Consider the following 15,784-nt stretch of genomic DNA (forward strand, 5'->3'; position numbering starts at 1 on the left):
TTCGTTAGGATCTTAAATTCGCAGATCGGTCGACTGACGAAATTTCTGAAAATTAATGCCTGACGATTAATAATGGTTTCACAGTATATGGAATAACTCGACAATAGCAAAAAATAACCAACATACCTTTTTTTACCAAAACTGGTTTGATAGGGGTATTAAGTTCCTAGAACACATTTATGACTTTAGGTCAAAAAGCTATTATATATTCCAAGCTTTCAAAACCCTTTATGAAATGCCCTCAACAGATTATTTTAAATATTACACACTAATCAAAAGTATTCCAATAATTTACGCACAAAAACTTTCTGAGATGGAATTCTTCAATTTCAATAATAATACATTACTTGAAAAGGTACAAAAAACAAAATCAGTGTGTAAATATTTATATAATCTACAACAAACCTTAGAAGAAAATAAAACCAAACAAGAACAGAAATGGGAAGAAATAATGTCCTCCTATGAACAAAGTATAGACTGGAAACATGCTTATATAACACCATTTAAAGCCACCATTGATAATACTTTATGCAATTTTCAATACAAGATTCTGCAATGCATATTACCAACTAATTCATATTTGTATAAATGTAATTTGATATCTTCAAGTCTCTGCACTTTTTGCTCAAGTTTTAAGGAAACAATTATACATGTTCTATATGAATGTAATTCTGTACAACCGATATGGCGGAAGCTGACATTATTTTTAAATAGTAGACAATTACACATAGATCTGAATATAAATGATATTGTATTTGGTACAAAAAAAAGGAGGCTATTATAATCAAGTGATAAACTATATAATTATTCTGATGAAGTCTTACATATTTAATACTAATCAAAAGCCGAAAAGCCAAATATTGAGACCTTCAAAAATGCTCTAAGAATGAAAATTATATTAGAAAAACAAATTGCTTTTAAAAAAAGATAAAATTTATCAACATAATAGAAAATGGCACAACTTTGCAACACCTTGAAAAAATCTTGCCTATATCCTCATCATCATTGGATGTTTCTTTAAAGTACTGTTTATTTATCTTTCTTTATCTTTCCTTTTTTGTAAATATTTGAGAAATTTTACAAAAATCTAATGCTTTTTGATTATTTTTGATAATGTTTATCAATCCCACCTCTCTCTTATGATTTAACATAGTTTTGCAAGTTAATGCATTAATAACGTCTTATTGTTAATATATACCAAAATCACTTGCTTGCATATTAATATTAAATATATATGATACTTCAGTATGTATAACTATGCAGCCTCATATGTATAACCTTGTTGTAATTGACATGTATGTTGAAAATTAATAAAAAAAAAAAAAAAAGTTTTTTATTTGTGCCAATCGTGCTAACCAGAAATACAAATGACATAATGTAGGTTTTTTAAATTGACATGACTGGCCAGAATATACTTTTTCATTTGTATTTGTTCATGCAATATTGCTTTGGTCTCTACACTAATTCTCAAAAATAAAATCGCTGCCATTTACGTATAAGACTGATTATTGCAGCTTGATGTTATCCTCATGGAAGTGTAAACATTAATACCAAACTGTTGTTGTCATTACAATTTTATGTGCATAATTAGCTTTTTTCTTTCTATTGATATCAAAAGTTTATAGTTTGGTGCATGATTTTATTAGCAGGAATGTAAGCTAGGTATTTTAGACTTTCCGGCTTTGAAATAACATATATATGGGATTGATTGACATTAACACTATGGTTTAACTTTGTTTTAAGGGGAACCACATAATAAACATAATTATGAGGAAATTGGTGAGGAAAAAGCTGCTTTCGCAAATAATGTCAGCTTAAATGCAAATGTGATTGATCCGTATTAACATCCTGCATTTTGCATCCTATTGAAACGCTGCCAACATTAATTCACTATGTGCCTTATCAAGTTTTTGAATTTCCTCTACAGTCGCATGTTTGTGTGTGTATGGTTTTCACTTTTTTTCATGCTGCTTTCCCAATATTCAATGTATATTTGACAGTTTTAATTCTATGCATATCTTTAGTTTTATGTCTTTGGCTTGATTTATGGAATATTATGAACTTAATATACCTAATATTGATCCATTCAGATAAAGATGTGCATTGTATATCATATGCATTGAGTGATGTGTACAGAATACCTGTGGATCAAAGAACGTTTAATACACCTCTAGAGAGTGCAATGTACTAAGAGTACCCTTTGAAAGATTTTTTTGAAAACATACTTTGGCCTCAATCTTTTACTTGAATACAGTTCGTTCTTATTCAGATTTGTCTCTCTTATGCAGAGTTATCCCTCTTATGCAGAACCGTCTCCTCTCAGTCTCATTAATATATTCATCAGTTCTTACAACAAAAGACATCACGTGACTTTGCAATTTAAGGCAATACAAAATTTAATATTTGTAACTGTTTGCAGTATAAGGTAGATGTAGAGGCATCTTACCTTTATTTTTATGCAAAACACTGACTGCCTTATTCCTTTTGTCATTAGAGCTACAATTTGACAGATATGTATGCATTTACAACAAGGTCTCTACTAATGTATTTCAGTTTAGATTTGTGTTGTTGATGGTTATGTTTAGTGGAATAGCCGCAATGCCAATTAGAGAGATCTTTTAATATTTAGACCAATAAAATCAATGAAAGAAATTAGCACTAGCAGGATAATCAACATCACATATTCATGTATGGTGCTTGTAATTACTCCATAGATATGTTATTGTTAGCATTTATTTGGCTTAGTGCTTTATAATGCTTATAATTGCTTATTAAGTTCATAATGAGTTTCAGCTCTAAAACTCTAAAATACCTAGCTGATTTGTCTGTTTGTATATGTACATTTTCAACTTTTCTGTTGTACAAATGTGTTACAATGTATGTAGTACTATCAATAAATTTAGCATGTTGCAAACAAGTAGATTTACATTTGAATATAATGTTCTAAATACATTTTACTTCATCTTATCTTCTAAGTAATCAATACATTTTGTTGATAAAAGAAGGATCAAAAATAGAAACCATTAACACATATTTCACCCACTCTCATGCAGTCTCTGTGAAATGCTCGCCAATTGTAGACAAAGCTACAAAAATTGTGCCCTTTCCATTATTTATTAAAGAACAAGGGCTCTAGCATAGTTTACACATTTTTGTATGTAAATCGAAAAAGCTTTTCAGTATTAAAAATAATTGCAAGGAATTTTGGCCAATACTGATTGAGAGATTTTCATGTTGAATGATTTGAGACTACACAGGGACTGCTCCTGCATGCTTAACTCCACATGTATATATGAGTTGGGCTCTTGACAAACGGGCTTAATGCATGTGCTGAAGAGTCATCCTAGATTAGCCTGTTCAGTTTTCACGAGCTAAACAGGGATGACACTTTCCGCCTAGACTGCATTTTCATTTAAAAGTTTCTTAATTAAATGCAGATGCACAGGCTTATTTGGGATGATAATTTTAAGCACATGCATTTAGTACAGTTTTACCAAAACACGACTCATTTTTACCTAAAAACCTAACCCGCATGTGTCCGTTCTTCCTAACAGCGGCCCCGTCTAATCTCCGACGCTTCAACGAGCCAATACAGCCTATGCAATCGACAACATTCGGTTTCCAAGGTTACCCAGAAAACAATTTTATACATGCTAAACGACCCCTGAAGCACATGCCTTCTGCTGACATAACCACAGACGTAAATAGATATTTCAGAAGAGGTACTGAAGCTTAGAAATTATCATAGTCACAATTGTGAGTGCTTTAAATGTTTGCATGGCTCAACATGTAGTCTAGGCCTAAGTAGAGGATATTTGTTGGATTCGGTGGAATATCGATTTTAATTCTTGAGTGATCATACAAAATAACATGTTCACGAGTGGCGCAGCCACGAGTGAATATTTATTTTTTTCTATGATCACGAGTGAATTAAAATCAATATCCCACCAAATAACCGTTTATTTTAATTGTAAAAGAGTTTGAACGGAGAATTTGGCTGAAATAATGAGGTAATTTTGTCGAAAAAAATGACGTCATTTTACAGTAAATCAGTGACAAATATTTATATTTTTCACTGTTATTTTTCACTGTGTAAAACTGTGGAATATCAGTTATAATTCACTGATATTTCTCTATAAACCACCGGAAAGCATAAAATAAAAAATGTTATGTGAGAAATATAAATAAAAAAAAATTCTTAATGAAATATTGGATATAAAAAAATAAAAAAAGGGTCTTAATCCATATGTAGCCAGAACAAATCCAGACCAGCCTGCGCATGAAGGCAGCCTGGTCAGACACTGACTTGTCTGCTATTGTATAAATCAAGGTGTTGTGGTCTCATTAGCAAACAGCGAAGCTCCTGACAAGACTGTGCTGGCTGAATATGGCATAAGACCTATATTTGCATTTAGCGGCTTATATAACCTATACTGCTTTTAATGTTTCATATAGTATTAGATTGTATTCAATGCTTAGGCCTTATTTATACAAAAAACCAATTGAACCTAATCAACCAGCACGTGTTTAATCTAGAGGTGTGATTTAGAATTATTAATTATTTAAGAATTATTTAGTTAAAACACAAAATTATCACCTGAAACTTTCTTTGTCTGCTTGCACTTTATTCCTATGCGGGACTATTTTTAGACTCGCCAACAGAGTTTTACCCACCGGCCAATCAAGCTCCTCCCCCTAGAATGCAGACACCGCCCCCACCTCAACAGGACAACACCCCCGACTGGCTTCAAAGTAAAGGTTTATATCACTGCCTGCAGCAGTTGTTTCATCATTGTCTTAATTTTAACAAGTACTATTTCATGTTTCATGATGAATCTTTACATACACAGTGAACTATTTCTATATGCAAAACATCAGTCAGGCCTGAGAAAATGTTTGGTTCACTATTATTAATATTTCTTCAGAAAACATCTTCACTTCTTTTCAGAAACATATTTTATCTTAAGTCTTTTACCTAAATGGTCAAAATGATAATATTTGTAAAACTTCAATAAAAATAAAATGTTTCCCAGTGCTCAAGATTGTAATTATACCACCCACTACGTATTAAAGGGTGTATTCTGGAATCACCAGTGTAGTCTCTCTGTTTATTATATACCTGTTGAATGCTTTTAACAAAATACGGGTTTTATCAATCCTTGGAATAAAATTTCAATATATCATTTGGCAGGTTTAGAAATTATCTCCCTTTTATAGCTTATTACTTCCCTTGGATTGTATTTTTTGACTTGACCGTGAAGGATGACATTGACCTTAAAATTTGTTTTAGATTATATCCTTTAAAAAAATATTACTTCCCTTGTTGAAATGATCTGTACCTGCCAATCATCTATCTTCAATATTGCAAAAGTTATGGCCAATGTTAAAGTTTTCGGACAGACTGACTGACGGACAGTTCAACTGCTATATGCCACTCTATCGGGGGCATAATGATACAAATGTAATTCATGTGTAGTCCCTGAGAAAATCAATTTAAATTTAAGACATATCTCTCTAGATTCAAGTTTTAAAGCTTTCATTTCCAACCCTAAATTACAAATGAGCATCAAACAGCATAAAACCTGAACAGACTTCGAGTTCCTTGCAGGCTGTTCTTGTATTATGCTAGTTGCATATAGCTATTTTACATTGCCATTGAGCAGGAAAGGGTTGAGAATTAACAATTATAATTATTCATTACAGAGCAGTCTGGTGTACCGCCACTGATCCAGAGCACATTATCCCCACGATACCAGGACGAGTCTTCGTATAGAAAGCCTCCCGTCATACGGGACCCACTGAGGGAGATGACGTAAGAACTGTGATTCAAACCATTTTAGTAATAAATTCCTTCCATTGGTTAACTATTTGAGATCAGGACAAAAATTGATCATTTGAGAGAGATGTTGTAAGAACTATGCTTCAAAACCATCATCATCAGCTTGACAGATTTTTTGGTGTTTTGTTTCAAAAGGATATTCTGAGCATAATTGACCATTCATTGACATTGGAATGTGAATGTATATAGTCATTAATTAAGCTAATTTCTGCATTTTGTGTGGACCCGGCAACATGACTACAAATGTATCTAAATTTCCAATTAGTCTTGACTTACAGCAAAAAGACAATGTATTAACCCATTAGATTGCTTTTCACATTTTATCTTGAATTCGATTGGTAAACTATTTTGGAACAGTACAAAGATTGAGCTTAAACTGTTTGCCAAAATTGCCGTCCTGAAGCTAAGTTTTAATGACATTGTCTTAACTATATTCAACGTTCTATGTGTAAACTGACATTTGATCATCATCACCATTTGAGTATTAATAGGTTAAAAAACAACATAATTGCCGGGGTTACAGCTCGGCTGAGAAAAGGAAAAAGATTGAAGAGCACTATATCGCGGAACAGGATCGGGCGGAGGCCAGACGTCGCAAAGAAGACGCAATCCGTGAAAAACGCGAGGATATTCAGAAGGTGATTTTGTATAGATTTTTTGTTATCTATAGATTAACTTTTTAGTGACAGGCAAAAAGGTCAATAGTCTGAAATGGATTTTTTGAGTACCATACTTTTATTGAGATTTTTTTTAGTTTCGGAAATAAGCCAAAGTTTTGTTTAGGAAAGGGCCAGATATTTAGATCCAATTTAAGGCTTGGAAAAAGTTGGAAGAAATGATGAAAATTCTTAATATGAGAAATATAAACAACTTGGAGTTTAAGAATATGAAATGACTTGAGTGCATTTTTATTTTAAGTTAATATGTCTTGTGCAAATATAATAATGCCCTAAGACAGTCTGAATGACTTCATGTGACCTGAGATCGCTGTTTTAGAGCAAGTTAACTCCACTGCACTTATGATCAGCTTAGTTTGAAACTCAAAAATAGCACATAAAACCAAATTTTTAAAAGGAAGGAGAGCATACAAACAGTACAAGTATGTTGCCTAATGTTTACAGATAAGATGATTGTACGTCTTTTAAACCAAACATTGTAATAGAAGGACAACATAAGAACAGTACAAGTTTGTTGCCTAATGTTTACAGATAAGAGAATTGCAAGATTCCTACCAGCCCTGGGGTAGACCAGGGGGTGGGGCTCCAAATAGAGTAAGTTTCCCTGGAAACGCATGCTTACAACAGCGAATGAATGTCATCATTGTATTAACCACTGCCTATTTTTACGTTGAAACCTGGCTAATCAAATATGTGTATTTACTTATAAAATATGATCAAAGTAATTTTGACAAAAATGTGAACAAAAATATGTTTTTAGGAGAATTACCTCTTGGGAAGTCTAAACAAAGTTTTGTTTCTTTGACAAAATTGTTGTTAAAAGATTAAACACTGCTGATAATGACCTACTTATATTTTCTAGCTTATGAACAAAAAACGTCACATTTGATACACATGTTTGACGGCAATGGTTACCTGTAGTTATTTGCATGCAAACATGATTTCATTCAACTATATGTGCAACAGTTGTACTAATCAGACGGCTGCAGTGGCATGCTAATCACTGATGTTTTCAATAGATGTTTCTGTTCTTGGCAAATTCCATAGATGATCTTGGAAAAATATTTAGGTCAAGGTCAGTTTGTTAAATGATATATGACCGATAACATATATGACATTGACCTTGTTTTAGATTGTTCTCTTAAACAGCATGCAATTGGTGTGAATATGTAACCAGTTTCGAACAATAATAAATAATATATCAACTTATATGATGTGTTTTTCAGGTTTTTGTGTAAACAAATGCTTTACCCGTAATTGTGCAGACTGTTTTTTTGGCCATGGCTGTTATTGTTGTTACATGTGGCACAAAATGTCAGCATACTTTCTTTATTACAAATAACAATAACACCCATGCAAGACAACATCATTAAATTTTGGGAGGTGTTGAGAACATTTCTGTTAATGACTTCCAAGCTGGCCTTATAAAGCAACAACATTGTAGGCAGAATGTATGACCTCCAGAGTAGTTGTATTTCCTTAACTTAAGTTTCAGTATGTTTACCAGTATACTTACCAGAAGTCATCGCCTGATGTTTTCTCTAATGAGAAGGTCCAGTGAGTTGAAAACTATAACTAAAATTAATTACTAAAATTGTTCTATAAAATCATAAGGTTCGAGAAATGCAGGAAGATTTTAACCCCTATGGCCTGCCTGGAGGTGGGGCCCCAATAGTAAGTTTCATAGCAACTTTTGCTAAGCACCACATTTTGGTTGCCTAGAAGACATGTAGCAACACCCTTCAGAAAATATATATGGATGATGGTTATTCTTTATACTAACAAATTCAAAACAAAAGAAAACATGTATGATTAGAAGTTAAATTTGTTTTGTGTCATATGTTTGTGCTAAATTTGTTAAGACTTTATGTATCTGGTAAATAAGTTTGCATTTAGCTTTAATATTCTATTATTCAGTTAAGCAGTATAATCGCAATCATATAAAAAATTAGGAAAATAAAAAGTAATTTATATAAGACTTCAGCTAATTTATACACATATAATTATATGTAATTAATTTGTCTTCAAGTTGTGATATATTTTGGGTAATTCAATAATTCAGTACTTTGTGTATAAAATTAAGGTTGTTAGTTTTTGTGAGACTAACAGATTAAGGTGATGGCTTTAATCTTGATCTTTGGCCTTCATGCATTTTAAAGCTTACCACTTGTGTCTGAATTATGCTGTTTTGTGTTGATATTAATATAATTTTCTGCAATACTTCTCTCAACATAATGATATAATTAAGTATTTAAAACTGTGGTTAATTAATTCAACAATTCTGATCAGTTAAAGGGTCATTCCAGGTTATTAAAAGATTATTTTTCTGCAGATGTTTCTGACATTGAAATCAAAATCACACTTTATTTTTAGGGATGTTATGAAAACAAATCTGTTATATACTTCTAACACTTTGGTTTTTGTATACATGTATATATGTGGCATAAGTAATAGAAACAAAGAATTTCATATATTTTGTGCCATTATCTAACATATGTGAGAACATTAAATTGAAATAAGAAGGGCGTTGTAGGCGAGACAGATGATCGCAGATCATGATCCCTATGGCAAACCAGGTGGCGGGGCACCAAGGGGTGTAAGTTTGACCTTGACCCCTTCTGTTTGTTTCCATGGTCACCAACTTAATTAGATATTATTTAAAGAATTCAGATTGGCTGTGAGCTGTTTGAACTATTCCCTTATCAAAAACATGATTTCCCTGTTGATTCTTTTGTTTTGGCAATATATAAGTCTTACCCACTTCCTTCCCTCCATTTTCTGCCCCTTTTACCCCACACACCACTACATTTACATCACATTGTTTTGAAGTAATTATTGAATTAAGTTCCTATATTTTACAATTGTCAACATTGACAGTATCCCTGAATTCAGAGTATAAGGATAATGGTGTCTGCAAGTATGTACTGAAAATTTGTGTTCTCAAAAATTATGACACCATATATTAGGATTTGATATGTCAAATAATTTATATTATCTGTCATTATAATGACTAAAATATACTCATCAAGTCATATTTTGATGAATTTATTAATTGTTTAACTACTGACTTGTCTTTTTTATCTTCATGTTTGTCTAATTTGTATCCCACCCTGTCTTTGACATATCTAAGTGGAATTATGTTTGTAAAATGTTTTAGATATCAGCAAATGCTATCATGTTTTTACGTTTTATAGGTTTTAAATAAATAATGGAAGATTCTTCAGTTTTTTACAACATCCATAACTTGCACGTCTTTAGATAAAAATTATATATAATACATAATAAATTAAACAAGTTATAAAAATCATGATAAATATGTATTCTTGACTTTTTATTGTGGTTTGTACTTCAAATACATACCATCTTTATGCCCCATTTTATTTATCTTACCGTAAATATATAGTCAATGATTTTGACCTGTAGTTTTGACAGAAAAAAAAGAGTGGGTGTTGGGTTCTGGTATGTTGAAGAGGCACCTGTTGCCTATTTCACATTCTTCTGTTATTGTCTTTTGGTCATATTTTCCTTGTTTAAGGTTTGATGGAGGTTTGTGTGGAATTCTTTGATTATGAAAAAGAAAATTTCTAGAGCAGATAAAGGGATTTGTGAATTGTAACATGCAGTCTTGAAGGATGTGTTTGGCTTTGTAATGTTTTTGTTTTAAATATTCTGATATTAAATGTAACTATAAAGGGATTATCGACGATATTAACATATTTTACAGGTATTTTTATAATAAAGATATTACTGTTTTATATAACTGGTTTATTAGTCAATTTTAAAAAGTTTTTAACATTTACAAATGTTGTAGGTGATATGCAACATAAAATGTGTGCTGATATTTTTTTATGATTTAATTGTATTCAACACTTGTTAGAAATTCATTGAATCCTTTTATTTCTTACTTAGGCTGATAATAGGAAAAAGGTGTTTACAGAACTTCAAATGAATAGGCCTCCAGGTTCGCCAAAATATAGTGATCCAGGGGTTAGTATGACCGCACATAAATTTCCTTTTTCATTCTCAATCCTCCGTCCTTTAATGAAAGTTATTCCACAGTCAATGTATGAGTGTGTTGATTAACACTTTGTGTAACTGCCCTATGCAAAGGAACATGATTTACCATGGACGTCTGTTCGTATGTCTGTCTGTGCATTATATTTTAGTTAAAAGTTACAAGAAATATGGCCCTTTTTTAATGAAGTTTTTCTGTAACATTATTGTAACTATAACACTGTATTATGTGAATTGGGAATAAGACATCAATTTGGGAATAAATTGTGTTTTATCAAAAGTGCATAATATGCAGTTTTATATGTTTTATTTATCAAGTTTGACAAATTATAATTAAAACAGATACTTGCATATATAATAGCATCATTTAAATTGATTTTACTTCAAAACTGGATTATTTATTAATAAAAAAAAAATCCTTATGAAATGAACCGTGTGCCGCGCATGGACACGGTTTAAAAATACACTTTAAATGATAAAAATACAATCACTGTTAATAAAAAAGTCATGGAAAATTGCTTATTAAGCTTAAATTATAGATAATATATTACAAAAATAAATGTAGATCATGAAATGAATAGTTTTGTTTGAGAAAATGATGTCCATTCCCAGTTTGATGTCTTATTCCCAATTCACATAATACAGTGTTCTATAGACTTTTCCTTCAAAACAACTGTACCCAAAGGTTGAATATTTGGTATTTAAAAATGTACCCTTTAAACTTTGTTCAATTAATGCTCCGAGGCATGCATACTGATTAGACCACAGGGTCTAGTTTGTTATTTCTACAACTTGCTGCATATTTCATATTGTTGGCGTTGGGGGTATATGGGGGGAGATATGGCTTGTTGAGCGTTGCAAGTTTCAATGTTTGTATATGTATGTGGTATATTTGTACATAAATGTATGTTCTGTATTTTCATGTCTATGTGGTATACTTGTTAATATATGTTACATTAAGCCATATACAGTCGAAACCCGATGGCTCGAACTCGTCTGGACCGGCAACAACAGTTCGAGCCATCCGGAATTCGAGCCATCCGATTTCTTATAATTTTTTGTTTACGAACAAGTCTGCAGTACATTTTCACCTCCAGTTGAAGAGTACACATATTGCTTAAATTCCGTACTACTTCGCACTTCTTACTGCTTTTGAATTCATAAGTTAATAATAAACAAATGTTTATTGTAAAATGCAGTGAAAACTCGCTATTAAGACCACTTGTGGGACTTTTCAAAAGTTGTCTTAATAGCGAGGTGGTCTTAATTCTGAGTTTTCATGAATTTGATGGACATATAATTACAACAACGTAAATATTCACTGAACTTTTATCTGTTTGCATACAATATAACAGTCATCCGTTTATACATTGTATTTATACATTGTACAAAGATAGTATTTCAAGTTGTACTATATATTTATGGAAAATTTTGTGTTGTATAATTTCATATTTGTGTTTGATATTTTCATTTATGTGTGATAGAACCCAGTCATCAGAGAGGTAATCACGTGATAGTAAAGATGGCGACCCTCATTTAGAGACAGATAGTTTTTGCCGTTGTATACCCTTTATTATCTGATTAATTTTGTTAATGCTGCTCCTTTTCCAGCCATATCAGCAAGAAATTTACTAACGATTATTTTGTATTAATATTAGTCAATATAATGATTTTACTTGCTATGAAATTTCTTAGCTGGATGACCTAATTACAGCTTTAATAAAAAAAATTGCAGCGAGTTAAGTAAAGATATAAATCGAATTTTAATACAAAATAAACGCTAATCACTTTCTTACTGATATGGCTTGAAATTGAGCGGCATTAAAAAAAAAAGTAATAAAGGTTTTCAAACGGCGAAAAAATACCTGTCTCTGCATGGAAGTCGCCATCTTGACTATCACATGATTCCCCACTCTGGTCATATTAACACTTATTACAAATACCATAGGGTCACAATATAAAACTGCCAACTTTAAAATTATTTTTTTTGCCTTTAATATAATATGTATATCAAACTTTGCAAGCCTGGTTGGTATCATTTTGAAAATGGATCTGTCCTCTTACAATAAAGGAAATAAAAAAGATACCTTGTCGCACATTCTAAGAAAATAAAAATCATCCATATGCCAGCACCCTCGGAAAACAGGGTTTTAACACTACAATTTTGACAAATAAGCATAGTACTTCAATAAACGCACGCAAAACGTTCATTGTTCAATGAAGTCCCCAATAACAAGCACTAGAATGTTGAAGACACAGCCATAGCATACAGGAACGAGAGCGCCGATGGCGCTGAAAGCATAGTTGCAAGATACAGGGAAGATGCTGCTGAAGTAAATGTTTAGGTCAAAATATACTAAATAGTTTCCTTATATGTTTCGATGTAAAAGCGACAACTTTGAGCGAAAATAAATACAACATTTTGCACATAGAGACCCCCATAACCATACCTTTTCTTGACGGGCATTCTTAGCTGAATAGATTTAAGCAATAAAAAAGATTTGTCATGTTCAAACCAAAAACAAATTCGACTCAAATCAAAATCGACTGTTTTTGCGCCTTTTTCGGCCGTTTTCTAGTGGATTGTAACCTTTTGCAGTGCCATTTTTTACTTTAATCTCCAACTTTTTCCTATTTCAGGGATTAAGTAGTGAACACCTATGCTTACCCTATCAATATCTCCAAACGATAAAACCAGAACAAAGTGTACAACATGCCTTCGAGGAAAATATGATGATTTGTTTAGAAAGTACAGCCCTTCATGACTCGATTATTAAGTTTATTGTAGCCTTAACGATTGCTGACATCACGAGTCGCTCCCCTTGTTAACAAAATGCTCTATTTTTAGAAACGGGAATTCCAAATAGTGACGAATGTGAATGGTTACAAAATGACATAACTATGAAAATAAATACGTAGAATTACATTATTTCACGCATACCATTATGCAACCATCCGTTTTCTTTTCCGACTTGATACATTTACAGCTTTCCATTTAATATTTTACAGACACAGCACTCGTCCAGAATTCACGCGAATCCATTAAATCCGATGCCACATTTAAACCGTTAACTCTACTCGTAACGTAAATTTCTGGCTCAAAGTAAATCATTTTAACTTCAATTAACACATCTCTTACTTTTAAACTCTACTTCATCAAATCCATAGAAAGGCACGTCAGAATCCATGTCATAAATCAGAAAACATTCATCGTACTCCGCCATTTTTTACACATTTTCAAAGAATAAAAGTGCTTTATGCCCCACTTCCTGCTGAGAATATGTTTTAATTTCTATTTATAATTAACCGATGAAATGTTACATATACTTTAACCAGGGCCTTATTAATTCAGTTATGTAAACATTTGACCTCTCACAGAACAGTAAACGAAGGAAATAGAAATTGGGATTCCATATAAATTAGGTGTGAGGTCACTATCAACAAGAACAGAATTGTTTTACGAACGAAATTTGTTTTAGGTTATAAGAAGATTTTTGACATAAAACGGTCTTAGAAAAATTCACTAAAAACGGTGTCAGCAATATTCTTGGAAGAAAACGTTAGAAAAACGTTTCCCCCCAAAAAATTGTAAGAATTACCATATGCTAAATTAAATAGATATTTCGTCTGATTTTTGATCAGGTAAGGCTTCATAAAAGGTAACCGACCGATGTGGATTTTCAAAATGTGGTATATACCTTAAGCATAGGTGCAAGCACCTATGCTAAAAACCACAAAAAGGATTGGTGGGATTGCGAAATTGCCTTAAAATGAGAAAAGGAAATGAACTGTTCAGAAAAAAAGCACTATAGATCTAACTCTCCAAAGAGGAATACAAAATGATTTAGTGGGTTGTAACCTAAAATATTTCCCATGATGCAAAATATTGTACAACAAACATATGGAAAAATTGCACAAAAATATGAACTTTTAGAACACACAAATATTTTGAAAATTATACAACATAAATATCAGAATTTTATCACATATATATGAAGATATTACAAACTTATATGAACTTTTTGAACATATATATGAAAATATCGAACATAAATATGAAATTATACAACTTTGACAAATTTCTTTTGTTGTACATGTATATCATTTTACCATGGATTTATATATATATATACAACTATACCACAACAAATGGAAATATAGAACATATATACACAAATATATCACATAAATATGAAAACATCGAAATGTGCAACTTTTGCAAAGCTGCAGTGAGAAGCTAAAATATACCATTTAAAAACACTCACTGACCAATAAATGTTGGATATTACATAATAATGTATACAACAACAAACCTATTTGTGGTACATAATATTAAGTTGTGTATTAATATGTATAAACACATCACTATGTGGGATGACTTTTGTTCCCATTCCAATCATCCAGAATGACTTTCCTTTGGAAACATTTGAACATTAATATTGTTCCCCTTTAATTCCAAAACAGGGTATAACAATCAAGACAAATATTGTTGTTTTAACATGTTTAACATATATAGGCCTCAATCTGTGAAAAAGGGCTTTGATGCATGTGCGTAAAGCTTCATCTCAGATTAGCCTGTGTAGTCTGCGCAGGCTTATCAAGGATGACACTTTACGCCTCAACTGGATTTTGTTAAGAAGAGACTCTCCTTAAACAAAAAATATACAAGCGGAAAGTGTCATCCCTCATTAGCCTGTGCGTACTACACAGGCTAATCTGGGACAACACTTTACTTACATGCATTAAATCCCCTTTTCACAGAGCACAGACCATATATCTACTTTTATTGTTTCTAGACTTCTAGCCACAATACTCGTAAAGTTTTAGTACCCAGTACGTGTAGTGATGTACCCTTTGTTTTAAAATAGCCGTTCAATCTAGACTATAAACTCAAAATGGAGATTTCAAACATGGCCTAATATCCATTAAATGTAATTTAAAAATAGAAACAAAACTATAAATTAAAGTTATTGCTTTTACTATAATTTATTACAAAGAAATATTTATGTTAATTTTTATTGGTTGTGACAGATTTCTAGGCATTTCATATTTATTAATTCTGGTTTATCACTTAAAAGAATATTATTCATATATCCTGAAAAGGTTGCTGTAGTGGCAACCGTTAATTACAAGAAACATGCTTGGTAAAGAACACTATAAAAACAAAACCTTAATTCTGATTGTTGTTATGGTCATATTGAATGTTAAATAAAAATGTTCATTTGTTTTAAGGGAACTAACTCTTATAATTTTT

At 31.8% G+C, this 15,784-nt stretch overlaps 1 protein-coding gene across 42 annotated transcripts in view; it reads left to right on the forward strand.

The window, feature by feature from the left end:
- The window catches only part of LOC127863352 (uncharacterized), a 95,360-nt gene that overhangs the window by 31,474 nt on the left and 48,102 nt on the right, over positions 1-15,784 (forward strand). For 18 of the 42 annotated variants that reach the window (XM_052402780.1, XM_052402782.1, XM_052402783.1 and 15 more), the window contains exons 2-8: positions 3,555-3,722; positions 4,651-4,758; positions 5,704-5,812; positions 6,363-6,477; positions 7,048-7,110; positions 9,050-9,112; positions 10,426-10,503. In XM_052402780.1, the coding sequence (XP_052258740.1) occupies positions 3,555-3,722; positions 4,651-4,758; positions 5,704-5,812; positions 6,363-6,477; positions 7,048-7,110; positions 9,050-9,112; positions 10,426-10,503 (704 nt within the window). Of the gene's footprint in view, positions 1-3,554; positions 3,723-4,650; positions 4,759-5,703; positions 5,813-6,362; positions 6,478-7,047; positions 7,111-8,130; positions 8,191-9,049; positions 9,113-10,425; positions 10,504-15,784 lie in introns of all 42 variants that reach the window. The other 24 variants (XM_052402810.1, XM_052402816.1, XM_052402818.1 and 21 more) reach the window with 13 other exon arrangements.

Source organism: Dreissena polymorpha, unplaced genomic scaffold (assembly GCF_020536995.1).
Source record: "Dreissena polymorpha isolate Duluth1 unplaced genomic scaffold, UMN_Dpol_1.0 chrUn006, whole genome shotgun sequence".
Taxonomy (NCBI): Eukaryota; Metazoa; Mollusca; class Bivalvia; order Myida; family Dreissenidae; genus Dreissena; species Dreissena polymorpha.